Consider the following 25,412-nt stretch of genomic DNA (forward strand, 5'->3'; position numbering starts at 1 on the left):
AGATAGGGAGCTGAGGCCCAGAGAGACTTGCCCAGGGTCACACGGGGAATCTGTGGCAGAGCAGGGGACTGAACCCAGGTCTCCCGAGCCATAGCCTAGCTCACTAACCACTGGGCCATCTTTGTCCTAGAGCAACCCAGAGGCAGCCGGAGGAAGGATACCGTGGATAGGCTCCAAGCCGGAGGCTGTGGGTCTGCGTAACTTACACAGCGCAGTGAACAAAGGAAGTTCCCCTGAAGGAGCCCCAGAGAGGGTGGGTGAGCTGGGTACTTACAGGGAGTCAGTGCAATATTTCTGCAGCATGAACCTGGATAGATCCTGCAGGATGGGCTGGCTGTGCAACTCCACAAACTGCTCTCGACACACCTGGCAGAGCACGGAGGTCACAAGTTAGTGGAATACAACAGCACGCAGCCCTCTCACCCCGAGACAAATTCCATTTAACCTGTTTGCACGGGGCTGAACGTGGGGTGCATCTGCAGAGCACAGCGGGTTGAGAATGAGGGGTGTCAGCAGAGCTGTAGGGGGACGGGAATGGAGGGAAGCCCACGGCTAACACACCAGGAAGGGCCGTGCATTATGAGCGAGGGTCAATGGCAGAGCTACGTGCATGGGGAGCCCAGGGCTGGGACAGCAGGGGGCTGCGGACTGAGGGGCATCAGCAGACACATGAACAGTAGGTGCCATCTTGGCACTCTGTATCTTGCAGGGCGCATCGCCTTGGTTACCCACAGCCAATCAATCAGACTACAGGGTGGGGGAGGGAAAGGAGACCCACGTCATTGGGGTGGGGGGAGGAGACGTGAGCCAGGGCCAGGGGCTGGACAGCACCTGCCGAGCCCCCTCGAGGAGGACGCGCTGGGTCAGTGGAAGAGGCTCTGCTCACAGGGTGGGGGAGAGGGGGGCTGGTCTCTACCTGGTTCATGACATCCACAGTCAGCGCGTGGGTCCAGTAGCAGTCGTGGACCGAGACGAATGTCAGGCCCCGTCTGAAAGGCAGCAGAGCAGCCAGATCAGGTGTCGCCCGCAGAGACCCTCCCTCTTCTCTGATGTCAGCCCAGGCCCCTGCCTCGGGCAGCCAAACCCTCCTGCTGGCACCAGCACCGGGGCCTGAATGAGCTGAACTGGGGGCTGCCATCCCTTGGGGCACCGCCTAGCGCCCTGGGTACGGTGCCTCCCTGATCCCAGACCCATGCGGGGAGGGGCTGACAGCTGTAGGAGCAGGGCTGGACCCTGGCAAGGGCAGCTGAACCCTGCGGATTTGCCTCCACCAATGCTAGAGGAGCCCCAAAGATGACCCGAGACGGAACCCCAACCGCCCAGGCCACATCCCCCACTTCCCGCTCAGCTGATTGCTTTAACCCCTTCCCGCCCATCAACAGCTGAGCTCTTGGCTCTGAAATACTCTTCCCTGCTGCCCGCAGTGCTGTGCCCCAGACGAGGACCCGATTCCCCAGGTCTCGGTAAGAGGCCCCTTGTTTACTCCGCGGTCTGTCCCCTCCCACCCGCCCCCCAAGTTTGGGGAGCGAGGGCAGAGTCGCAGAGGGCTAGCAGTGGCGGCCCTGCCCCTGGGGTCCCTACTGGTGGCAATGCAGGGCCGTCAGCATCATGTGCGTGGAGTCCAGCGAGTGGATGAAGTTGGGTGGGAAGGCGTTTTTCTGCTTCACCGTGTCCGGTTTCCTGCAGTGGAGCATGGAACAGTCAGACATCCCGGCTGCCCGCCACGGCCAGGGGAGGGGAAAAGCGGGGAGGCAGAGCACCCAGGACCTGCTGTCAGGGTAAAGCCAACCAGGGCTGCACGATCGGAAGGAACTGGATCCAGTGGGCTGAGCACGGATGGGGATGGAGCCTGGGCTGCATTCCCTGGGACGATGGGAGCTCTAGGGGCTGCCCCCCACACTGGTCCATGGACACAAGGGAGCAAGTAGGAGATGTTTCCCTCTCCTGGAAAGCCATGCCGGGTGCTACGGCCCTGCACCCGCAGCGCTGTCCACAGACGCTGCTGGATTCCCTCCAGACCTTCCTCCCCTGCCACCCCATACTCCTGCTGAGCATTGCACTGGGCAGCACGAGGTAAGGAAAGCAGGAGTGTGCGAATACCAGCAGCAGCCCTGATCAGTGTCTCTCTCTCCTACTGGGGACTCATCTGCCAAGCTCTGCTGATGGGGGGCGGGGTTTGTCTCCAAACCGCCTGGAGGCAAGGGCTCCCCCAGCTCCAGGCTGCACCGCGGGGAGCGGGGAGGAAATCACTCAGGCTGAGGGGAAAGGAATGTAGAATCTGCTCCGAGCACTTGCAGTCCGGTACTTACTGGTTGGCATCAAAGCGCACGTTCAGACTCAGGGTTTGCATGGTGCTGTTCAGCTAGAGAGAGACAGAGACTGGACTCAGCTGCAGAGAGACACAATTACCCATTCCCAGGGAGTCCCAGGCATGCCACTCTTGGAGAGCGGATCATGCCAGCAACAGGCCCCCAGCATGCGCCGTGCAGAGTCTAGGACCAGAACTGGCCCAGCCAGCTCCCAGAGCAGGGAGCTCATGGCCAGATTAGAACAGCCTACTTCAGATCTTCGGAAATGGGTAGGAGCCTTTGTCCTACCAGCCGGCATGTCTCCCAGGAGGTGCCCAGCGCCTGGCTCACTGGCTTTAAAGGCCTTTATCTCACCAGCAGAACTGGGAAATGCAGCTGAACAAATCAGCGGCTTGGAGACAGCCAGACCACCCTGAACTGCCCCGTAACTGCTGGGACGTGGCGTGCCAGCGGCTAGGAGATGGGGCAGATTCTGCGTGCAGGTGGGCAAGCAGGAATCTGTTTCCCTGCTGATATGCCCACATCGGTACCATGTGGGGGTCTCGTCACTGAGCCTTTGGGGAGCCCTGGTTACTCGCCAGCTCCCTTACTCTTAAATACCATCCTGACTTCATCCCGCTGACTCACCCTTCAGCCCCCCAAGGATGCTGGCTCCAACGTTGGCCCCGCCCCACCGCTGACTCATCCCTGCATGTCGGTGCTCATACAAGCCCCCCTCTGGTCTCTTCCTCTCAGGGATAAGCTCCTCCCACCCCCAAGAATCTCAGCTGCTGAATTAGCGCGAAGCTCAGGTGGAGCAGGAGGGAGAGAGCTGCTGAGAGGACTGTACAGATGGGGGGGGGGGGGGGGGAGGAGGAGGAAGAGGAAGGGGATCAGCGGGGAGGAGTGTGGGACTGGAGCGAGAGTGAGTCACATGAATCCTGGGGAACCACTTCTCATTTCTCATCCTGTTTCCCTGATTCGTGCTGGGCTCATCTCCCGGAGTCCGAAAAGTTAATTACCCCGGTGAGTCAGTGGGGAGGGGGGGGAGAGAGAGCAGCCTGACACCATACCCATCCCTCACAAACCCTCCCCGCTCACACACCCCCACGGGAGACTTCACTGTACGACGTGCATGTGTAACACAACCAGATTTGGCACCCCTGCTGGCTGGAGTCTTCACAGCACGGTGTATTCTGCGTGCGTGTACGCAGCAAGGTTCTGTGTAGATCTGCACTGGCTGGAGACATCCCAGCATTGCGCACAAGTACGCACGTGTGCACACACATACAGAACAAGGTTCTACACATGTGCACTGGCTGGAGACTTTGCCGCGCTGCCCCTTAATGCCCTTGGCCCAGGGCGGTGGCTGGCGGGGCACCGATCTAGATCCCCCATGTTCCAGACTGAGAACCCAGCTCACAAGCTGCCAGTACTTCTGCAAACCCCTTTGTCTCCGCACCGAGAGGCACTCACCACTGTAGACTTGGCCCGATGGTACGGCTGCACGATGGGCAGGCCCAGCGGGGTGACCCACTCCACCGTGTTCCCGGACTTGGCGATGAGCCGGGCACTCTCTGTCAGCCAGATCTGCAGGGACAGACTGGAGTAAGCAGCTTCCCCAGAGCACGGACTCAGTGGGCCAAGAGCCCCGGTGGCTCCAGGGGTTCTAAGGACAGATTCACCCCATAACGTCCCCGCCCACCACAGGCAGTTCTGAGCCCACCATGGATGGCACAACACCCTCTGGTCCCATCCCCCAGGGGTTCATTCCACTTGAGTGGGGGCGGGGGTCAGGAATGCTCCTGTGGGGCTTGGATCAGACAGAGACCTGCTGCTTGAGACACCGGATCTAGTGGCCCCGATTCACTTCCTGAGCAGGGCTGGCGTTAGAGAGTGGGCTGCATTCCCCGGGGTGACGGGAGGAGACACGGGATCTCTAGGGGCTGCCCCCCAGCTCCTCTCCTGTTCTCCAGCCTGCTTGTAGCGCTCCCCGGAGCGGATGCCAGGAGCTCTGCAGTGCTGCACTCTTCGGCATACAGGGAGCAAGAAGAGGAGGGGGGCGAGGGGAAAAGCAGGAAGGAGAGAGAGAGAGAGAGAGACAGACAGAGAAAAGCAGCAGGGACCTTACCTGGATCTCTCGAGTCCCTGAGAACATCTCCTTGAGGCTGCTGAACACCTGCTGGACAAGGTAATGCGACGCCTCCCAGACATACTCCTGTGTGGATCAGAGGCAAGGTGGGAGTCCCTGCGATGAAGGCATGCCTGCCTTCTCACCCGAAGGACCACAGCCCGGATGAGCTGCTGCTGACATGTCTCCCTCCCCTCCAGGGTTACTGCCTCGGAGAACCTGCCTTCCCACCTGGGCTAGCTGAGACCCAAGATCTCACTGCAGCTCAGGGGAGCTGGGAATCCGAATCCTGATCTGGCTCCGGAGCGGGCAGAGAGGAAGCTGAGCTCTGGTACTTAACACAACTCTCCTCTCCCACAGAGGAGGGCCAAGTCACCAGGCACCCTGCTGGCCTCTGCACTGCATTACTGGCCGTGTAAGTAACAGGGACAGCGCTAGGCTACGAACCGCTGTGAGGTGCCGAGGGGAACCCTCTGCTCTGCAGGAGGTGCCATTAGCCCAGCCCAGGCACCAGCAAGTTGCCTGGAGACAGACATCTGGGGGCTCCGGGGGGCCAATACGGCCCCCAGAGGGAGCAGCAGTCTCTCAAGCCTTGTATTGTACAAGACACTAGCTGAGGCCTATTACTGCCAGAGAGGCTGGGCAACAGATGACAATGCTGGAAGCCAAAGGGACAGGATACACCTGATTGAAGAATTCACCCCATCCTGCAAAAGGCCACCACCTATAAGCTGGCTCCCATTCCACCCCACTAGCCAAACCCCTGCCCTGGATCCAGCTTAGCAGCACCCAGAGGGCAGGATCGTGCCGGGTGGGAAGAAAAGGGAAATCTCTCCCCAGGGAAACGGGCACTGCACGAAACTCAGCCAGGAACCAGTGGCAGCAGTCAGATGGGACAGAGGGGAAGCCGGGGCGAATGCCCTACCTGTGGGAAGCCGTCGATCTCCTTGAGCCGCTTCTCGATCTGCAGCCTCCCTCCGTACCTGGTGACACCGTACACCACTGTCATCACTGTCTGCTTCACCACCTTGCGGCTGATGTAGCCGTCCAGGACCTGGGCGACCTTCATGCCCTCCTGGGCGTCCTGCTTCCGGAATTCTTCTACCTAGGGCAGCGTGGAGAGGAACCAAGGGGGAGATCCCGTGATCCTGCCGCCGCTGAATCAGGACCCACCTACCCTCCCACATAGGAATAGGGTCATCGAGGGAGCCCCAGGGCCCAGCTGGGCTGCACCCCCTCTACACAGACTGGAGAAACCAAGCCAAGACCACCGGTCTGCCCCTCCCCCACACCCACGACAGACACTGTGCTCCATGCTAGCCACCCTGGATAGCAGAGGCCACTAGCTAAAGGAACTAGGGAGTTTTTGGACCACAGAGACACGACTCAGGACACTGGTATTACGATACGGAGCCTTTCCACCCCTGTGCTGGCACAGCACCCAATGGCTGTCAGGTCCACTGTGTGTCCGAGTGGATCGAGCACTGGACCAAGCCTTGGGAGACCCGGGTTCTGCTCCCGGCTCTGCCAGTGACCCTCTGGGTGAGCGGGTCTCTGTGACTCGGTTTCCCCATCTGAAAATTGGGGATAACGATACTTGACCGTGGCGATCCACAGATGAAAAGCTCTAGATAGGAGCTAAGGATAGTTTCTGTGTGCGGAATGAATGTGGCAGGTCTCAGTCCAGTTGCCAACAGGCTGATTTCATATTGCAAAACTTCAGAGACTGGGGTTTGCTTGGCAAGAGAGGCCGAGGACTGAATGTACCATGGAGATTAGTTTCCCACGTTGCCCAAAAGAAAGAGAATTCCCCTCCTATGTGCCGGCCAGGTGCTAGCAACTCAGAAAGAGCATCTCCCTGCTGCTTGGAGACCCTGTCTCACCAACTCCCCATCTGCACACAGGGGAAAACCAGAGAGAGGAAGCCTCGGAATGGTTCCTGGCTTGGTGATTTCTCGGTCCCAGCTCCTTCTCTGTCTACTGTGATCACACCCTCCCCACTTCTAGCACAATCTCATCTGGATTTTCATTGTGGCCACCGCAGTGCTTCCCTCTAGAGGAGAGAGGGACAGTCAGGCGCTGGATTCCAGTCAGTTGATGTCTATTGAGCCAGCTCGGTGGATAGTGCTGTCTATCTCAGCCTCTCCTCTCCCACTGCACTGTCCTGCTCGGGGACACTGACCACCAGCTCCACGGTGGGTCTGAGCAGAGGGGTGAACCGTAGGGACCTGCCAGGGTTATCAGCTCTGTCCCACCTGCTGGGCCACTCCGCTGTACACGTCCTGGGGGATGTCACATGGTATCAGGTTGACCGAGGTGGCGCCGATGACATCGCGCCCCAGTGCGGCGTAGTGCTGCAGCCCGTTGCAAGAGCCGTCCTGTGAGCAGGAAGAACAAAGGGTGGGACTGAGAGCGTGGCCATTTAAAGGAGCATTGCTTGGTTAAAAAACAAGGCTGGGATTTTCAGTGAAGCCTAAGGGAGTTAGGCACCCCATTTCCACTGATTTTCTCATGCCCTCACCAATGTCGCTGGAAACTGCTCAGGACAGAAGAATTTTTAATGCTGACTTTGCACCGTTTTGGCTTTTTTACTTTTTCCAGCAGGGACAAAGGACTCATTGGTTTCCCTTTCACCTCCCATCCGTGTCACTGTCCGAGTCTCAAGCACTAGCCCAATGCTGCAATGACTGAGTTGCAAACATGGCATGGGACGTTTATAAAATCAGCCCCTCTCTCTACCCCCATAGAAAGTTTTCACTGGAATTTAAAAAAAAAGAAAAGAAAAGAATGGAAACATGTTAATTATTATTCTGTATTGTTTGTATTATAGGAGCAACACTGCGCTAGGTGCTGTACGAACATGGTAAGAGGCTGCCCAGAAGAGCTTACAATTGAAGCAGATAAGACACAAAAAGGGTGGGAGGGAAGACCGACCCAGAGAAGGGCAGGGAATTGCCCAAGGTCACACAACACGTCAGTGGTAGTGCCTGGGATAGAAACCAGGGTTCCTGACTCCCAGACCAGTGCTCTAGCCACTGTGCCAGGCTGCCTCTCCTCTGTTTGGAAAACCTTCCTGTAACCAAAGAGGCATCTGAGCCAGAGTTTTGCTCCAGATCTCAAAACTCTGGGGTGTTCAGCTCTGAGGGTTTTGGTTGGCCCTCACCCTGACCCTTACCAAACCCAACATTGACCTGTCCCAGGTGTGGCACTGCAGTCTAGGCGACCAGATAGGTATCAGGCCTCCTTTGCAGATGCTCGCCACTGAGTAATCTCCCACAACAGTTGGATTGACAGCTGCCAGAGGACCTAGGTGAGCCTGGGACAACACGGGCAAAAACATGCCTGGCATGAATGGGGGGTGTGGGGAGTAGTTAAAATGCAACATGGCAGGGTGGATAAAAATTTATGTTTTTGACAACAACATTTTTAAAATAGTTTTTTTAAATTTAAATCAGACTCTTCTTATTTTATTTAAACAACGACAACATTTTCTTTAAAAACGTAAATCTGTTTAAAATGAAATCTGAATTTAATACAAAATATGTTAAGGCCTAAACTTATTATAATCTCTTAAAACATTTAAATAACAAAAAATATGCTGAATGCATGAGCCTCTATCAAAAACGTTGCGTTGAAAGAAAGGATCAGGGCAATAAACATAGAATTATAGAATATCAGGGTTGGAAGGGACCTCAGGAGGTCACCTAGTCCAACCCCCTGCTCAAAGCAGGACCAATCCCCAATGAAATCTAATTTCTAACATCTAACTTCTGAAGTCAAGCTTTATAAACATGGCACAAAAGATCCACCTAAGTAACTTGGGAGACTGTCTCATTTTCAAGAGACTTAGGCAAGTAAGAATTTAAGCTCCAGTCACTTTCATTTAGGCTTATCTGAAAATGTTCCCAGGCTGACCTGAAATAATCAGTTTAGTTCACTGACTGTGGTTAATCCCTCTGTTTAATAAACCATTCTGTTGAAAATCTGAAACATGTTCTGATAAGAGAAGTTTGTGTGTCCAAAACATTTAAGGGTGTTAATGTTTATGTGTTGCTGTGTGTTTTGTTACATTCCAGTTACTATCCTAAGACAGCTTGACCCAAATCATGAAGAAAAAGTTAATTACCTAGTAACTAAGCAATGTATTATTCCCCGTTTTCTAACATATTAAAAATGTTCAATTAATAAGAATCTGAAAATGTTAAGCTGTATAATTGCTTAAATAAATGTATATTTTTCTAGCAGTCCCTCCCAGGCAGAAAACAGATGTACCAAATCCAATGGAAAGGCTCTGTTTAGCTGTAAATCAACACGTTTTAATGGTTATCTCAACCAATGAGAATGCACCTCTTTTTTAGAAAAAGAAAAGTTAATTCAAATTGATGACTTAAATTGAGACTTTCCACCTGGTAATTTCAATCAATCCACCCTGCAACACACACTTTGAACTGCAGAGGCCTTGATGCTCAGTACCTCCCACCATTCCTGCTACAGCGTCTATATTCGGGGGGACTGAAGCCACCAAGAGAAAGGACCACCCCATCCCACCTGGGGCACCTGCAGCCTCGCAGACATGTGAGGTGGGATCCACAGGCCCATGGCAGCCCTGCCCCCACGTTAGAACTGCTTCTGTCAATGGGAGGTTGATGGGTCAGCTGTTAGGTGACTCCCGGCACCTCTGCTTGATCTTTGATTTTCCATTCTGCCCCCATCCCCATTCAATGAGATCTGAGTCATTAGGGTTAGTTTCTGACACGTGCTCCCCCTGCTCCCATTAGGGCCATCCAGCCTCTAAGGGGAGAAACACAGACCCTCTCGCAGGGAAATGCTAATGACCCAGTATCCTCTGATGACACAGACCTCTGACTGGTGCACTCAGGCTGTGGAACGGAGCAGGGCAAAAGGACTGGCCTAAGGTTAATGAGAGCAACTGAGCCTTTCCACTGCAGCGCCTCTCTGGATGGTAAGGGCAGCTCCCGCTAGCGAGGAGGCAGTGTGAGTAGACCAAGCGAAGGGTTATTCTGCTTCCACTGCCCGGTTGGGGCCTGGCCTTGCTGTGAGCACAAAGCACTTGGACTCACGTCATTTAGCGCAGCAGGAACCATCTCTGCCCTCATCCAGAGTCAGGCTTTCATCCTTCCAGCCAGCAGAGCTGCTCGCTCCAGCCCTCAGACCAGATGAGCAAGGACACGGAACAGCTGACGTAAGCCCTCTGGCTACAGAGCAGGAGAGATCCCCCGCCCCAGGGGCATATACCAAGCAGTTGCAGTGCCTTTCAGAAACTGCAGCCACGACCGCTATCTGCAGCAAGCCTGTCTGATTCAAAGCAACACAGGGTCAGGCTGGATTCAATTCCCAGCTCTGCTACAAACTCGTGGGTGAGTCACTTCAGATTTGTGACTCAGTTTCCCCATCTGCACAGCATAGTTAGTGATGCTTCCCTACTCCGCAGGAGTGTGTAGTGAGACTGAATCTACAGATCCCTGGGAGAGGTTTAGATACTATGGGGATGGCAGCCATATAAATACCCAGATAACAGGCCCGGCAGCTAATGAGGAAAAGACCAGGGATTTGTGCAAGCTGATCCTTCCTGTCCATACCCTGGAACAGGAAGCACTTGACAGTGGCTTGGTCCTTGCCAGGGGAGCGAATTAGGGTCTGTTTGCTTACAGGTCGAACCCAAGCACCACTGCAGTTCCAACAGCCTTTGTACCCCTGCGACCCAGAGTCTCCCACATCCCTCTGTCCTCTCCCCCCGGAGTTTCTGTTAGCTCCCCAAGCTCTCTGCCCCATGCAGGAGGAATCCAACAGTCACAGTCACAGGGCCCCTTACCTGATGAATGGGGAAGTGCGAGATGTAGGCTGTGGGGTCTGGTGATCTCAAAGCCTTGGCTATCTCCATGCAGCACGCCAAGGCTTGCCAAGGTTCATCGGTGTCCATCCACCACTTCCTGCCCTGGGCAGGGGGACAGGAGGGGAGGGAAGAGCATCTCAGCACTAGAGCAGAAGAGTCCCTGGGTACTGAACTGCGTCAGAACCAGGGGCCACTGACCTGAGGCACAACCTCCGGCAAGTCGCTCCACCCCTCGGCGAGCTAGTCCACTCTAGAAAAGGTTTGCCGGTACAGCTGTATCGGCAGCGCCTCCTAGCGGAGACACAGCTTCTAGCGGCAAAAACGGGCTTTGCTGGTAGACCATATTCCGGCTCCCCAAACGAAATAGGCAGTACCACCTTTTGCCAGTATAACCGCATTGACACGAAGGCTTTTGCCAGTATAAAAATGTTGCCGATCACACCCCTAACTAACACTATTATACCAGCAAAAGTTTCTAGTGTAGACCTGGTCTCAGCCTCAGTATCCCTCTTCAACCCTTCCTGTTGCCTGTATTTAGATTGGAAGAGCTTCAGGGCAGTGCCTGTCTCTCACTAGGCCTAGCACAATCTGGACTGGGACCCCAGGGTGCTACTGGAATATTAATAAAGCCACCCAGGGTGGGCAGGCACCCACCGGCTGCCACTTTGGGCACAGGGCAAGATCCTCTCTCACAGGATCCCGGAGGCCACGTCTATACTAGGGGCGCTTTGCCAGGGTAGCGATGCCACATACAATACCAGCCAAGCGCTCCTAGTGCGAACACAGCTTCTACCGGCAAACCTGCACTACTGCCAGCAGAGTTTATTCCAGCCCCACTGAGCGAAACAAGCTACCCCAGTAACAGCACAGATCTGCCGGTATAACTGCGTCTACACTGGGGCTTTTGTGGGCACAGCTGGGTTGGTCAGGAAATCACAGCTCTTTGCACCTCTGACCGACGCAGCTCTGCCCGCACAAGCTTGTAACGTGGACCTGAGCTGAGAGCAGCCTCGAGAGGTCCTGGATTCCAGGCTACCGCTTTATCGCTTAGCTCCTGATGCCTCTCCCTGAGGGCTAGCAGTGCCAGGCTTGTTCTGGGCTCCCTCTAAAGCCAGAGAGACCATCCCGGCTACATACCGTCAGGGGGTTGTCAGCAGAGTCCAGGATCAACTCCATTATCTCGTTGGCATAGGCCAGCCTCTCCCGCAGAGAGTTCTTCTTCTTCAGCCCCGTCAGGTTAATAAGGTGGATCTTGAGCCAGTCGAGGCCACGCGCCCCCAGTGGCTTTCCCTCCGCGAACAGCAGAATGGCCCGGGTGATGTCGCTGCCCAAGTGGTTGAAGTAGGGCGGGCAGGGGTAGGTCCTGCCCCGGAAGTCCATGTTGTGGGGGAACCAGAACACCTTATCCCTCATGTGGTTGGCTATGGAGAGCTTGTAGAGGGCGTCCATCCGCAGGCTGTACATTTCTGCCGTCTTCTTCCTGCACTGCGTCAGCTCACGTTTCAGGGATGACTTGCTCCAGGGAGTGCCGGGCCCCATGTGGAGGGCCATGGATGGCTTGGGGGCCTCCGACATGGGCGGCGGGATGTCCAGCTTCTCGCTGCCCTTGGCGTTGAAGATGGAGATGATGATATCCAGCACGGGCTGGTTGATCTTCCAAGGGCAGTTGCCCAGCTGGTTCAAGGCATCCAGGACTGAGTGCAGGTTGCTGCGAGGACACTCCTCCAGCAGGAGCTGGTGCTGGATGGCCCCCTCCACGCAGCGCATCAGCTTGGTGGGGAGGAGGATGTAGGCCCCGAAGTGTGGTGAGGTCCATGGCACCGGGGGGCACAGCATGGGCATGACAAAGGAGTCGAACGTCAATGTGGTCTCGGCAGCATTTGACAGGATCTGGGTGAGGATCGGATGGGGCTTTATAAACCCGATCTGGGGGGGCAGAATTAAAGAAGGGTGAAGCTCTGCGGGGAGACGGGGGGCAAGTTAATTAGCGACACAGGGGGCTACAACTCCCTTCAGACTGGGTTCAAAGAGAGTCCAGGCAGGCAGCACAATGCAAAGTTATTGTAACGCTGCATTGTGGCTTCACTTCGCTCGCTGCTGGGGAAAGGGGCCTCTCACCCCAGTGTCCCCGTTTCGGAGTCAGACAAACTGACAGACTCTAGTTCATCCAACATACATGGCTGCCCTAAACCTGCTGATCCATTTAACCCACAGCACATGAGCAAGGATCACAGCTACGGGGAGTGGGGCTGCAGGAGCAGAAGCTTCTGAACACCCTGGAGCTGGCGAGGCCAAGACGGGTGTCCCAGCTGGAGCGGGTCTGGGTGTCTAAACCGTCGGGGGCAGTTTATGACCCTCTGTCCTTCTGGGGAGGCTGTGGGGTGTGCCAGGAACTGAATAGAGGGGAGGGAAGGAAGAGGAGGAAGTTTTTTGGTTAGTGGAACGGAGCATGCATGCAAGTCACACAATGGGCACACACACACACACACGTCAGGGCAGCTGGGAAGAGGAAGGAAAGGAACTAGAACTAAGATGACATGTGCCTGACCATAGCCCTTTGCTGGTATGAGGCATTCCAGACTGAGGTGTCACTGGAGGAGGTCTTGGAACAAACTGATAAATTAAAAAGTAATAAGTCACCAGGACCAGATGGGATTCACCCAAGAGCCCTGAAGGAACTCAAACATGAAACTGCAGAACTACTAACTGCGTTATGTAACCTATCATTTAAATCAGCTTCTGTGCCCAATGCCTAAAGGATAGCTAATGTGACGCCAATTGTTTTAAAAGGCTCCAGAGGCGATCCTGGCACTGACAGGCCGGTAAGCCTGACTTCCGGGAAATTGGTTGAAACTATAGTAAAGAACAGAGAAATAGATGAACATGATTTGTTGGGGAAGAGTCAACATGTTTTTTGTAAAGGAAAATCATGCCTCACCAAACTATTAGAATTCTTTGAGGAGGTCAACAAATATGTGGACAAGGGTGATACAGTGTATTTAAGAGACTTTCAGAGAGTAAGCAGTCATGGGATAAGAGGGAAGGTCCCTCTCATGGATCAGTAACTGGTTAAAAGATGGGAAACAGAGGGTAGGAATAAATGGTCAGTTTCAGAATGGAGAGAGGTAAATAGTGGGGTCCCCCAGGGGTCTGTCCTGGAACCAGTACTGTTCAACATATTCCTAAAAGATCTGGAAAAAGGGGTAAACAGTGAGGTGGTAAAATTACTCAAGATAGTCAAGTCCGAAGCTGATTGTGAAGAGTTACAAAGGGATCTCCCAAAACTGGGTGACTGGGTAACAAAATGGCAGATGAAATTCAATATTGATTAATGCATATTGGAAAACATAATCCCAACTACACACACAAAATGATGAGTGGTCACAGCGAATTTAGACCCCAAGAAAGAGATCTAGGAGTGGATAGTTCTCTGAAAACATCTGCTCAGTGTGCAGTGGTAGTCAAAAACACTAACAGAACGTTAGGAACCATTAGGAAAGGGATAGAGAACAAGACAGAAAATATAATGCCTCTATATAAACCCATGGTTCACCAATTCCTTGAATACTGTGCGCAGATTTCAAAAAAAGATATATTGGAATTGGAAAAGATACAGAGAAGGGCAACAAAAATGATTAGGGATATGGAACAGCTTCTGTATGAGAAGAGATTAAAAAGACAGGGACTTTTCAGCTTGGAAAAGAAATGACTAAGGGGGGATATGATAGAGGTCTATAAAATCTTGACTGATGTGGAGAAAGTGAATAAGGAAACATTACTTACTCCTTCACATAACACAAGAACCAGGGGTCACCCAATGAAATTAATAGGCAGCAGGTTTAAAAACAAACAAAAGGAAGTTTTTCTTCACACGACGCACAGTCAACCTGTGAAACTCCTTGCCAGAGGATGCTGTGAAGGCCAAAACTATAACAGGGTTAAAAAAAGAACTAGATAATTTCATGGAGAAGTCCATCAACAGGTATTAGTAAGGATGGGCAGGGATGTAACACCCTGCTCCAAGCGTCCCTAGCCACTGTTTGCCAGGAGTGGATGACAGGGAATGGATCACTTGATGGTTGCCTCTTCATTCCCTCTGAAGCACCTGGCATTGGATACTGGGCTAGATGGACCATTGGTCTGACCCAGTACGGCCGTTCTTATGTTCAGTTTAATAGCGATGCCTCCCCAGAGGGATGAGGGGACCACACCTGGCGCTGGCAGAAGGCCAGACCTGATGATCTAGCAGGTTTGTTCTGATGGAGGGTCCAGATGCCTGGTTACAGACCCCTCCCCGCCCTGGGGCCCTTACCTGCCGGCTGCTGCGGAAGGAGTAGACGTGATACAGGACGGGGATGAGTTTCACCTCCAAGCTGGGGTTCAGGATGTTGCTCTGCACCTTGATCACTTGCACGAGGAGCTCCACCATGTGAGCGCCCAGCTGCACCATCAGGATGTGAGGCCAGGTGCAGTCCTTGCTGAGCAGGGAGGACCCCGAGCTAGCCTCCAGCTTCTCCCAGTACTCCCGTGGCAGGTAACTATCCAGCTGAGGAAGTAGGAGGAAAATGGCCCAGCATGAGCAGCAATTATTTCTCTCGAGAGATTAATTGGGGCTGACTGAGCTGTCTGGAATTTGGGTCAGATTATCCTCCGGGCTGCCTCTGGGGACTGGGCGCCTTCTGGAGAGGGGCAGCCGAGGACGCGCGCTGTGTCTGGGAGCCATGCCGAGGAGCGTCCCTCCCCCGTCACACCCACAGGGCAGCCACGCTGTGTAAATGTTAACAGGAGGGACAGCTGAGGAGCAAAAACACACAGGCATGGTCAGTGCAGGCAGGAAAGGGGCCGCCTTCCTGCAAGCAGCTTCTGCCAGCCCACCTCCAGCAGGACTTGCAACGACACTTGCCTTTCCAGATCTGCACCTCCCACTCATATACATGGCTCGGAGAGCCAACTTCACCAGCAGCACTTATGCTGTACAAACCCAGAGAGTCGCTCCTGAGCCAGAGCAAGATCTAGCTTGGGCAATCAGTGCCCGAGCGACTCTTCCGACTCTGCCAGCACAGCTCATTCTGGGTGGGAAGAGACTGCCAGGCACACCAGACAGGCTAGTGATTTCGTTAGCTCTTGTGGCCTCTTCTCCGGAACCTGCAGTTCCCGAGATGCCCTCCCAGGATACAAGCCCTGGACGTTTGCAGAAGCAGAGTCTGCCCTCCAGACCCCGCAGTCTCTGGGAGACAGCCTCCAACCTACCGAGTCCTAGGTCAAGGACTCCTCCAGCTCTCAGCTGTCGAGAGTCCTGCAGTGGGGAGCGTTAGTCTGACAGCAAACCCCAAAGCCTCTGGAAAATCCCGAACATCTTAGGTGTTGTGGGAGCAGTACTCAGGACACCAAAGCCTGACAAGCCTGCATCCTGCAGACAGAGACTCAGCCCTTTGCCCCCACAGGAAGCAATCTGCTGCCCAGGCTGCTTCCCCACAAAGAGCTGCTTGCATTTACTGGGGCAGATCGCCTGGAGAGCCTGAGACAAGGCCCCGGGGCCAGGTCATGGAAGCTACATCTGCCCTTGTCTCTATCACACCCAGCCGCCACGGCCCACCAGCCTGGGGGACCCCTCACCCTTGGGGCAGGGAGCTAAGACAGGCCTACCTGGGTATCCTTCGCCAGCAGCTGGACGTACTCGTCATAGATCTTCCGGATCTTCTCCACCAGGCGGCTGCGTGATTTCTTCCGGACGGCATACTTGTTGTAGATCTTGGTGCCCAGCTCTTTAGCTAAAACCAGCAAGGACTCTCCTTGGGGAGGGAGGCTGGAGAGGCTCTGAAAAGGGGGAGGCAGCGAGGGTCTTAGGGGAGAAGGGCAAATCAATCAGGGCGTTTAAGGCACCACCCAGGCTCACTACAGCAAAGGGAGAGTGTGACAGACAAAAGCCAGCAGGACACAGCCAAGATCAGGATGAAGGAGCAGCTGGGAGAGATCATGGGCTTGCTACTCAGCACGTGGTGCAAACGTGGCCCTGATCTAATACCTAGTTCAGATTCACAGCACAAGCTCTGGTTCTTCAGGCCCAGATGCAAATACCCCCATGACAGTGCCCCACGGCACAGCTGCAAGCCTGATTCATCGGCCACGGGGGCACTCAGTGGCATCGAGACTCTTCCGTTCCTGCACAGTGGCCTAATGGGGCCGGGGAAGGCGTCTTACCTGCAGCATGATGTCCACGTACTCCTCGTCCTCCAGCAAGCACAGGTAGGGATAGAGGCTCATCTGCCAGGACCTCCTGTTCGCCATGTGGATCTTAGACTCCCGCAGGGTCTGGAGGAGGGACTTCCGCCACTCAGAGCGCAGCGTGGTCAACAGCTCCCGCTGCACACAGGCAAACAAGGCGGTCAGCTGCTCGGCGATCGCACAGTGAGAGCGCAGAGGCAGGTGTGGGCTAACAGAGGGCACAGGAGTTTGCCAGTGGGCTTCCCCATTCCACTGGTCTCTAGAGATCCACACCAGGCTCTCACCCCCTTTCCAAGTATCAGGGCCAGAACTCCGCTGCCACCCTCCTCTCTGTCACTGCCTGCCTCTGGCTACGTTTTCACTAATTCTCTTGCCCTCCAACGCAACCACCAGCAGCTCCATAGAGTCAGTGAGTTGAGGAAGCGCTTCCCCGAATGCACCAGCAGGGGGCACTCCCCAAGCAAAGGGATCCTCCAGCCTTCAATCTCCGCATTCTCTCAGCTGGGCGTTCTGTTTACACAGTGCACAGAACAGCCTCGACTCCCCTACCCCTAGGGCATCAGTTATTGCATGGAACGCCCACAGATAATCCAGAGCGAGTCATTCACAAACCCAACCCAGTGGAGCAGGGGGTTACACCCGGGGGGGATGTAGTCCCCTGCTTGTTTTTAGTGAGGTCCTTTAGCTTCGAATTGTGGGTATTTACTGACTTTCCAATATTGCTGTAAACCCCGGCACAGTTTGGGCTTAAGGCTCCGGCAGCACTTCGCTGGATAGCCAGGGATCTCCAGCCACAAGGCTCACGCTGATCGCCTAGTCTGACCTCCTGCATAACACCCCCAACTATTCCCACATGCAGCTGGCCGAGCCAGAGACACGTCTTCTACAGAGCAACCCGAACTCCGATTACAACCCTTGCTCTCAGAGGGGGGCAAGGACAATGCCTGCGTTAGCTCCACCGAGCACCAGGCTTTACCGCTTTGATGGCTTGCTCCGTCAGGGGCTTGGCCGACTCCACAGAGCTGATGGTTATGGTGTTGGAAGCCTCCATCTCCAGCTGCTGCTGGAAGCGTTCCCGCAGCTCACGCACCGAGAAGTCCAGCTTGGGGTAGGAGACCGGCTTTTCCTGCAGGGAGACGGAGGTGGTGAGTGCTTGGATTCAGGTACAGGGCGTTCGGGTGCTTCCGTCGCTCAGCGGCTGGAGGCTCCCAGGTGTAAATAGTTCCCTCATTTACAGACCTGAGGCACAGAGACCCCTAGTGACTTGTGGCAGAGCAAGGCACTAAATCCTGGTCCCAGACTAGCACCCACACAGCCTCCTCAGCAGGGCTGACAGCGAGATGAGGGTCATCATTAGCCACTCCTGTCAATTATGAATCCCAACCTCATGAGCAGAACAAGGGAGCTGCCAGGGGGCTGGCCCCATGCAGCCTCTCCCCTTTCCGTGCGCTTGGCCAAACTAGAAGAGACGCTGTATGAAAATGCTGCGATTGACTGATGGCTACACAGAGGCTGCAGTCATATGTCACGCTTCCATGCCTTTGCCAGCTTTATTTCCAGCAATGAGGTAGCACCCTACACACCTGGCGTGGGCACAACTCCCAGCTGTTTTGGGCAGTGGATTCCCCCCCCCGCAAGACATAAGGCCCCATTTTCCATGGCTCTCAACCTAGGCACCTTGGGAGCCAAACCGCCAGCTAGCAGACATGCAGGAGAGACCAAACCCCAGCTCTTAGCCTGGCAGAATGGGACTGATCACAGGATTAGGAGCGTGGAATCTGAGAATTCTCATCCCAGTTCTGACACAGGCCTCCCTCTCTGGCCTTGGCCAAGTCACATACTCCCAGCTCCTCTCTCCCCATCTCTAAAGCTGGCTCTGCCTCTCGGGGAAGCTGGAAGGACTCGTGTGTGTGTGTGCTCAGTGCTATTCACACTGCTGGTTCACTCAAGGGGCTCGTGGTCCGTGCAACCAGTTCTATGACAATCACCCCAATAACAAAGGCTCCGTGCCCCAAACAGCCTATCCCAAGGAGGGAAACTGTCATTAGCCCTGCGGGATCCCAGGGCACGTGCGCCCAGCAGCCCCCCTTTACCTTGGAGTAGAAATCCCGGAGCAAAGGAGAAGAGCAGATTTCTGAGTGGGGCAGAGACAGCGGCTGAAAGTTGGGCTTGATTATCCTGACAGCCTTCAGCACCATCTCCCGCTCATCCTCCTCATAGACCGTGTCTTTGAAGAGCTCGTCCAGGTGGAAACCATCCTCTTCCAGCTGCTGCACACATCTGGGGAGACAGGTATGGATCAGGAGGGGGGACAGAGGAGAGGGAGGGAATATCTACCCAGGAAAAGGATAAATGTTTAGGTACGGGACAAGTGATGGTGCAAACAGGGAACCAGAGACTAAGCAAGATGCACACCAGAGAGGAGAAGAAAGGAACCGTGTGGATCAGAGCCAGCCCCACCTTGGGGAGCCCCAGTGGAACAGTCCCTCTGGACCAGGTCTGCTGTAGCCTCTCCTCCTCCCAAGCGCAGTCAGGGGTCAGCCAGCACAACGGGAGACGCTGGCCATCGTGAAATGCAGACACCTACCGAGACAGGGCACTGGAGCTGGAACCTCTCTGTCACTTGCTACAAGGCTTGCAGCTGCCACGCTGCCCAGACCTACAGACCTGGGGCAGGAGCTGACAGGATTTTGAGGGCAGCTACATAGAATGGGTTCGAAGCACTGCCCTGGCCAGAAGAGGGGGCGGCTTTGCTGACACAGTAATCCCTTGCCCTTCTTTCATGCCACCCCGCACAGCTGGCTCTATCCCATGCACCCCTCTGCCCTTTCCAAACGCCTCCGAACTTCCAAGTGAACCAGGAAGCCTCATGCCACAGACACCCCGTCCCAATGATCTGTGCTGCAGTGCCCCAGCCATGGGCTCTTTGGGGCAGGGCCTCAGCTTGGCTGGCCAGTGCCAGCTCCCCCAGGCAGCGCCGGCATAGTCCACAGGGAGCCTTTCAAACGGGACCTGCAAAATGCCTTCAGTTAACAGAGGGAGCGGGAGCCAAAGAGGATTTGAAATGAACTAGTTTCTATTGTGCAACCCATGGGAGACTGTCCCAGGGGTTCTCAGCCTGGGAGAGGTGGGGTCAGGACCAGGCACTGGGGGGGGGGGGGGGAATCATGACCCCCTGGTCTTACCCATGCAGCTAACTGGGAAGGGGGCGGGGGCTGGCTAAATGCCAGCTGAATGACAGATAGGTCTCAGAGTGGATAGGGCCTTCTATGAAGAGATAACTGGCTCTGTGGATGAGGGGAAAGCAGTGGACATGTTGTTCCTTGACGTTAGCAAAGCTTTTGACGCAGTCTCCCACAGTATTCTTGCCAGCAAGTAGTATGGGCTGGATGAATGGACTGTAAGGTGGACAGAAAGTTGGCTAGACTGTCAGGTTCAACGGGTAGTGATCAATGGCTCCATGTCTAGTTGGCAGCCGGTATCAAGCAGAGTGCCCCAAGGGTCGGTCCTGGGGCCGGTTTTGTTCACTATCTTCATAAATGATCTGCAGGATGGTGTGGATTGCACCCTCAGCAAGTTTGCAGATGACACTAAACTGGGAGGAGAGGTAGATACGCTGGAGGGTAGGGATAGGATACAGAGGGACCTAGACAAATTAGAGGATTGGGCCAAAAGACATCTGATGAGGTTCAACAAGGACAAGTGCAGAGTCCTGCACTTAGGATGGAAGAATCCCATGCACCACTACAGACTAGGGACCGAATGGCTCGACAGCAGTTCTGCAGAAAAGGACCTAGGGGTTACAGTGGACAAGAAGCTGGATATGAGTCAACAGTGTGCCCTTGTTGCCAAGAAGGCCGATGGCATTTTGGGATGTATAAGTAGAGGCATTGCCAGCAGATTGAGGGACGTGATCATTCCCCTCTATTCAACATTGGTGAGGCCTCATCTGGAGTACTGTGTCCAGTTTTGGGCCCCACACTACAAGAAGGATGTGGAAAAATTGGAAAGCGTCCAGTGGAGGGCAACAAAAATGATTAGGGGACTGGAACACATGACTTATGAGGAGAGGCTGAGGGAACTGGGATTGTTTAGTCTGCGGAAGAGAAGAATGAGGGGGGATTTGATAGCTGCTTTCAACTACCTGAAAGGGGGTTCCAAAGAGGATGGCTCTAGACTGTTCTCACTGGTAGCAGATGACAGAACGAGGAGTAATGGTCTCAAGTTGCAGTGGGGGAGGTTTAGGTTGGATATGAGGAAAAACTTTTTCACTAGGAGGGTGGTGAAACACTGGAATGTGTTACCTAGGGAGGTGGTGGAATCTCCTTCCCTAGAAGTTTTTAAGGTCAGGCTTGACAACGGCCTGGCTGGGATGATTTAGTCGGGGATCGGTCCTGCTTTGAGCAGGGGGTTGGACTAGATGACCTCCTGAGGTCCCTTCCAACCCTGATATTCTATGACATCCATTACCGTCCCTGCTCTGCATCCACCTTAACCTTCATGTTCCATGCGTGAAGAGCTGAGCAGAGAGACCTAGCTCCTATGGCGAAGCTTCGGGATGCTGCCTGGAAATACGAAGGCCTGATTGCCCTGCGTGGGGCTTCGTCCCTGCAGCAGGACCCACCTTCCTTGCCAAGCACATTCCAGCTCTGCTGTGTTGGTTTACCCAGCACTGTCCACAAGGCACTTTGGAAACCTATGAGGGGTCAAACCTTGAGAGGTGCCCCACACCTACAATTCCACTGGCCCAGGATTCAGCCCCACGTAGGTGAAGAGATACATCACCAATTACTGAAATCCAGCTGCTGTGTTGGGGCATGGCAGTTGTTTAACGGCATACAGCAGCCTAGCACAAGAGGTGGACAGTGGATCTGAAGCCAGGCAGAGGCACAGCTCATGTACCCATGTCAGAAATCGACTGGGGCTAACACACCTGCTCCAACCAATCAAGATCACACGAGCAGTCAGGTCCTCGGTTTTATGTCCCATCTGACAGGAGACCTCGCCAGCTGCAAAGCCAGGGTGCCACTGGCTCCATGGACAGCGCGTCTCCTAGTGAACTGGTAACATTTCCTGCAGCGCTCTGGATTTTTCTCGCAGGGTCTCCCAACCAAGTCCTAACCCTGATTAGCCGGAGAGATGCAACGAAGTCACAGCCTGACCTAGTGGGGTTACAGGGCCAACTGCAAGCTTGGGAGGAGAGAGAACTGAAGCCCCAAAATCTCTAGGTCTCATCACCTCCAAAAACATGCATCCACCTGTCATTCTGAAGTAGCAGAGGCTGGAAAACGGAGTTAAAGGACCAAGGGCATGAGCTGAATATGCCCCTTCCTCCCTTGGAGGATCCTTCTCCTACTCTAACAGCAAAGCAGGCAAATCCCACTGTTACCCTGGAGCCTGCTTCCAACACATGCCTCGTATCACATCTCATCAGAGCTCGCTCCCAGCCACGCTGCAGACGGGTGGCATCTGGTAGAGGGCAGAGAGCGTGTAACTGAAGGATGGCAGTGGGACAGCTGTCAGTGTGACCGAGGGCCAGGGAATTTCATCCTATTCGAAACCCATGAGATTGGGTTGCAATGGAGTCATGAGATCAAAGGGGAGGGACAAAGGGAAGCTACTTGGATATCCATGCTGCAGCCCTAGACTCAGCTCCTCCCATGCCTGTTAGAAGGGCAGAGGCAAGTGCTTGCATAGAGGGTGCTGAAAGGCAGCCTGCTCTGGGGTGGAGAGCAGCAGCCAACCAGCACACTGGATACTATTCTTTCATAAGCACCGTGGGATCTTCGATGCTCATGCAGAGCAAGCAGGACTGTGGGTTTACCATCGAGCTATCTGGACAATAGCCTGGGGGTGCTGTGGGCATAACTCAGGCCACCACAATACCAAATAAAAGCCAGCTGCTGCATAGACTTAAGGAGGCGAACCCAGTGGTTTGGGTTAGGACCATCTCCATTCCCGTGCTGCCATGCCTGGGGATTCTTCTGCAGCCACCCAGAGCCCTGGCATCAGAATCTCTCCCGTACACGGAGCCCTTCGGCTCCCAAGGTTAAACAGTCACTGCTGCTCATAGTAGCTACAATCCTGGGAGTCTGAGAGCCACAATTTAAAGCCACCAAGATTTCTGGGACACCAGCAAGGCAGAGTGCAGACAAAGCTGCAGGCTCAGAGTGCCATCTGGTGGCCCCCCAAGCATTACACAGCACGTGACAGGCAGGGAGATTTGCAGGCAGCTGACCTTGAGCGAGGACAGGCAAGCTCATTGCAGAGGCTGATGAACGGTGGATGAATGGTGCTGCTGGGAGAACTGCGGTGTGTTCCCCATCCTAACCTCAACTCTGACTGCGAGTGAAACCAATCACCTAGAAAACTGAGGTCCTGCCTTGTCCTGTGAGAGCAGGAAAGATCCCACGGCATTTTACATCAGCACCTTTTGCCAAAACTCCTCCCAGTGCAGCGTGTTGTGCACCTGGCTGCCGCACTCCTCCCCAGAAGTGACTGCATTTCAGTGGTGCTGTACGTAAAGACTGTAGGCACTTTGGGAGCCTCCATGATGGAAGACTTTACACCAGTGCAAGTCACTGTGACCTCTTTTCTCCAAAGCTGGCCAATAAACACCCCACTACAGCGAGTGATCCACAAAAGGTACACTGGAAATATCTAATTACTACCTGTATTACAGTAGCACCCAGGGCCCCGATCTTGGTTGGGGCTTTTATCACACTAGGCACCCTACAGACCCAGAGTTGAGAAAGTCCCCACCCCAAAGCGCTTACAGTCTAAATAGACAAGAGATGTCAGATGGAACAAGGCCATCCAGCAGCTCAGTGGCAGAGCTGGGAATAGAAGCCACGTCTCCAGTCCATTAAACTCTACCCATTAAACCACACAGTCCTGAATACAGGATGGTCCATTCTGAATCTTTTTTTTTTTTTTTTTTTGGCGGGGGGGAGAGGACATGCTCAGAGGCAAAGGGACATGCAAATGTTTTTATAGATTTGTGCAGGTAAGAAATCAACACAATTGAGCTCTGAACAGGTGACCCAGGACAAGTTAACAAGAGGCGTCTGCCACACGCAAGGTGGCCAAGAACATACAGACTGCCATAAAGTCACTGAGTCACAAGAAGCATGCAAAGAGAACTGCAAGGAAACTATCAACGGCCCCATTTTGAGGCAGGTGACAGACATCAGGCCACAGAAATTCACCTGGATTCAGACTCTTTTAATAAACAAACACTATTTATTATTTTTAAGAGCTCTTTCGTGCTGCCTTGACTCATATCCAGTGCTTCCCACATATTAATTTTCAACCACGAATCCTTTTTAAGCCACACCCGTCATCCCGAGGACTGATATCCTGGGGCTAACAACAGCGTCTGGCACCGATCCATAGCAACCAGGAGAAAGAGCACACAAATGCCATTGAGAGATGGTGAAGCAGCAACCGGGGGAGATGGCAGGGTCACCCTCACCTGCCAAGATATGGCTAACAAGAGACTTTAACTAGAGAAAGCCCTGGAGGAATGCACCTAGATAGACCCAGCAGGACAGCAGCTCATCCCAGAGGCAGAGGCTCTGAGTGGAGTCTAAGGAGCTGCCCATGAATGCATGTAGGGCGGGAGATCCAGCTGTTTGCAGAGGCTCACGGCTTTCCAACCTCCCATCCCCCAGCAGCTCCAGAGACACTGTTCCTAGCACGGACCAATACAGGGGCTTGAGATGTGTGGGCCTCCTCCTCTTGGCTCCCCTCCTGAGCACCTGCACAACGTCCCATCCCACTGCCACCGCTCTCTGCTTCCCGTTCAGTGTCGCACTGCGAGATACGGAGCTGCACGTCCCCCCACGGCAGGTTGGGAGGACATGTCCCAGCCCGCCCATTGCCCACTGGTTCAATGGGAACCCCACAGCACAGCTCGCTACAACCCCCAAATCTGCATTGCCACAGAGAAGGCAGGCCTCCCCCACTCATCCCATGCAGCTCCCCGAGCCGTTAGCGAGCCGGGGGAAGCAGTGGAAAAGGGAGAGGCAGTGTTATTATTTACATAGCACGCCGGGCACACCCGGCCAGTTACCTTTTGATGACCGTGGCAGGGGTTCGAGCGCGACCCAGGCACTCCAGAGCGGCTGCGTAGCAGCTGAGATTGGGCTTCAGGCCAGCTTCCTCCAGCATGAAGAAGAGCCGGCCAATCTGGTTCAAGGAGCCCTGAGAAGAGAAGGGAGAGGGATCAATTCAAGCTCCAAGCCCCTCCATTTCTCTTCCAGATTAAACCTGATTCGTTCTGAACCCAGGCACTGAATGGTTCCACCATCGAATGGCTCTGAGGGGCCCTGCATGAGCCAAGTGTGGTGGGTCTCAGACTAGTCCCAGTGGGCATTACAACTGGCAGCAACCCACAAACCACCATCCCAACTGGCCTCATTCTGGCCCCAGTGGTGACAGACTGAAAGGGCATTGGAGCCCCGGTTCCCCCTCATCCCTTCCAGTCCAGCCAGAACTGAGACACATTGAGTGGCTGTGTGCGGGAGGCACACAATCTGCCACTCCCTATGCTGTACCAGCGCCAAGGACCCAGTCCCCACAGCTGGCAAGCCGCTCCTTCCCATCAGGGCTGAATTCCGGAACACTTCAACCTCTGTGGCCACTCAGTAAAAGATCTAAGGGTGCCAATTTTGCAACAGAAAAGCTTCAAAAACAGACTCCAGCGAGAAACTGCTGAGCTTGAATTAATATGTAAACTAGATACCATTAACTTGGGTTTGAATAGAGACTGGGAGCGGCTGGGTCATTACACAGACTGAATCTATTTCCTTAAGTTACGTACCCTCACACCTTCTTGTCAACAGGTTTCAGAGTAGCAGCCGTGTTAGTCTGTATTCGCAAAAAGAAAAGGAGTACTTGTGGCACCTTAGAG

At 54.3% G+C, this 25,412-nt stretch overlaps 1 protein-coding gene across 1 annotated transcript in view; it reads right to left on the reverse strand.

Annotated features, from left to right (window-relative positions):
• POLRMT (RNA polymerase mitochondrial) overlaps positions 1 to 25,412 on the reverse strand; it is a 34,021-nt gene that overhangs the window by 3,069 nt on the left and 5,540 nt on the right. The window contains exons 4-19 of the mRNA XM_074939230.1: positions 24,573 to 24,703; positions 18,592 to 18,778; positions 17,475 to 17,624; positions 16,475 to 16,636; positions 15,920 to 16,090; positions 14,586 to 14,819; positions 11,411 to 12,199; positions 10,253 to 10,375; positions 6,675 to 6,797; positions 5,345 to 5,524; positions 4,420 to 4,506; positions 3,765 to 3,878; positions 2,310 to 2,362; positions 1,582 to 1,680; positions 917 to 989; positions 275 to 366 (exon numbers count right to left, since the gene is read on the reverse strand). Of these exons, the coding sequence (XP_074795331.1) occupies positions 275 to 366; positions 917 to 989; positions 1,582 to 1,680; positions 2,310 to 2,362; positions 3,765 to 3,878; positions 4,420 to 4,506; positions 5,345 to 5,524; positions 6,675 to 6,797; positions 10,253 to 10,375; positions 11,411 to 12,199; positions 14,586 to 14,819; positions 15,920 to 16,090; positions 16,475 to 16,636; positions 17,475 to 17,624; positions 18,592 to 18,778; positions 24,573 to 24,703 (2,768 nt within the window). The remainder of the gene's footprint in view (positions 1 to 274; positions 367 to 916; positions 990 to 1,581; positions 1,681 to 2,309; positions 2,363 to 3,764; positions 3,879 to 4,419; positions 4,507 to 5,344; positions 5,525 to 6,674; positions 6,798 to 10,252; positions 10,376 to 11,410; positions 12,200 to 14,585; positions 14,820 to 15,919; positions 16,091 to 16,474; positions 16,637 to 17,474; positions 17,625 to 18,591; positions 18,779 to 24,572; positions 24,704 to 25,412) is intronic.

The sequence above is a fragment of the Natator depressus genome, chromosome 25, assembly GCF_965152275.1.
Source record: "Natator depressus isolate rNatDep1 chromosome 25, rNatDep2.hap1, whole genome shotgun sequence".
Taxonomy (NCBI): Eukaryota; Metazoa; Chordata; order Testudines; family Cheloniidae; genus Natator; species Natator depressus.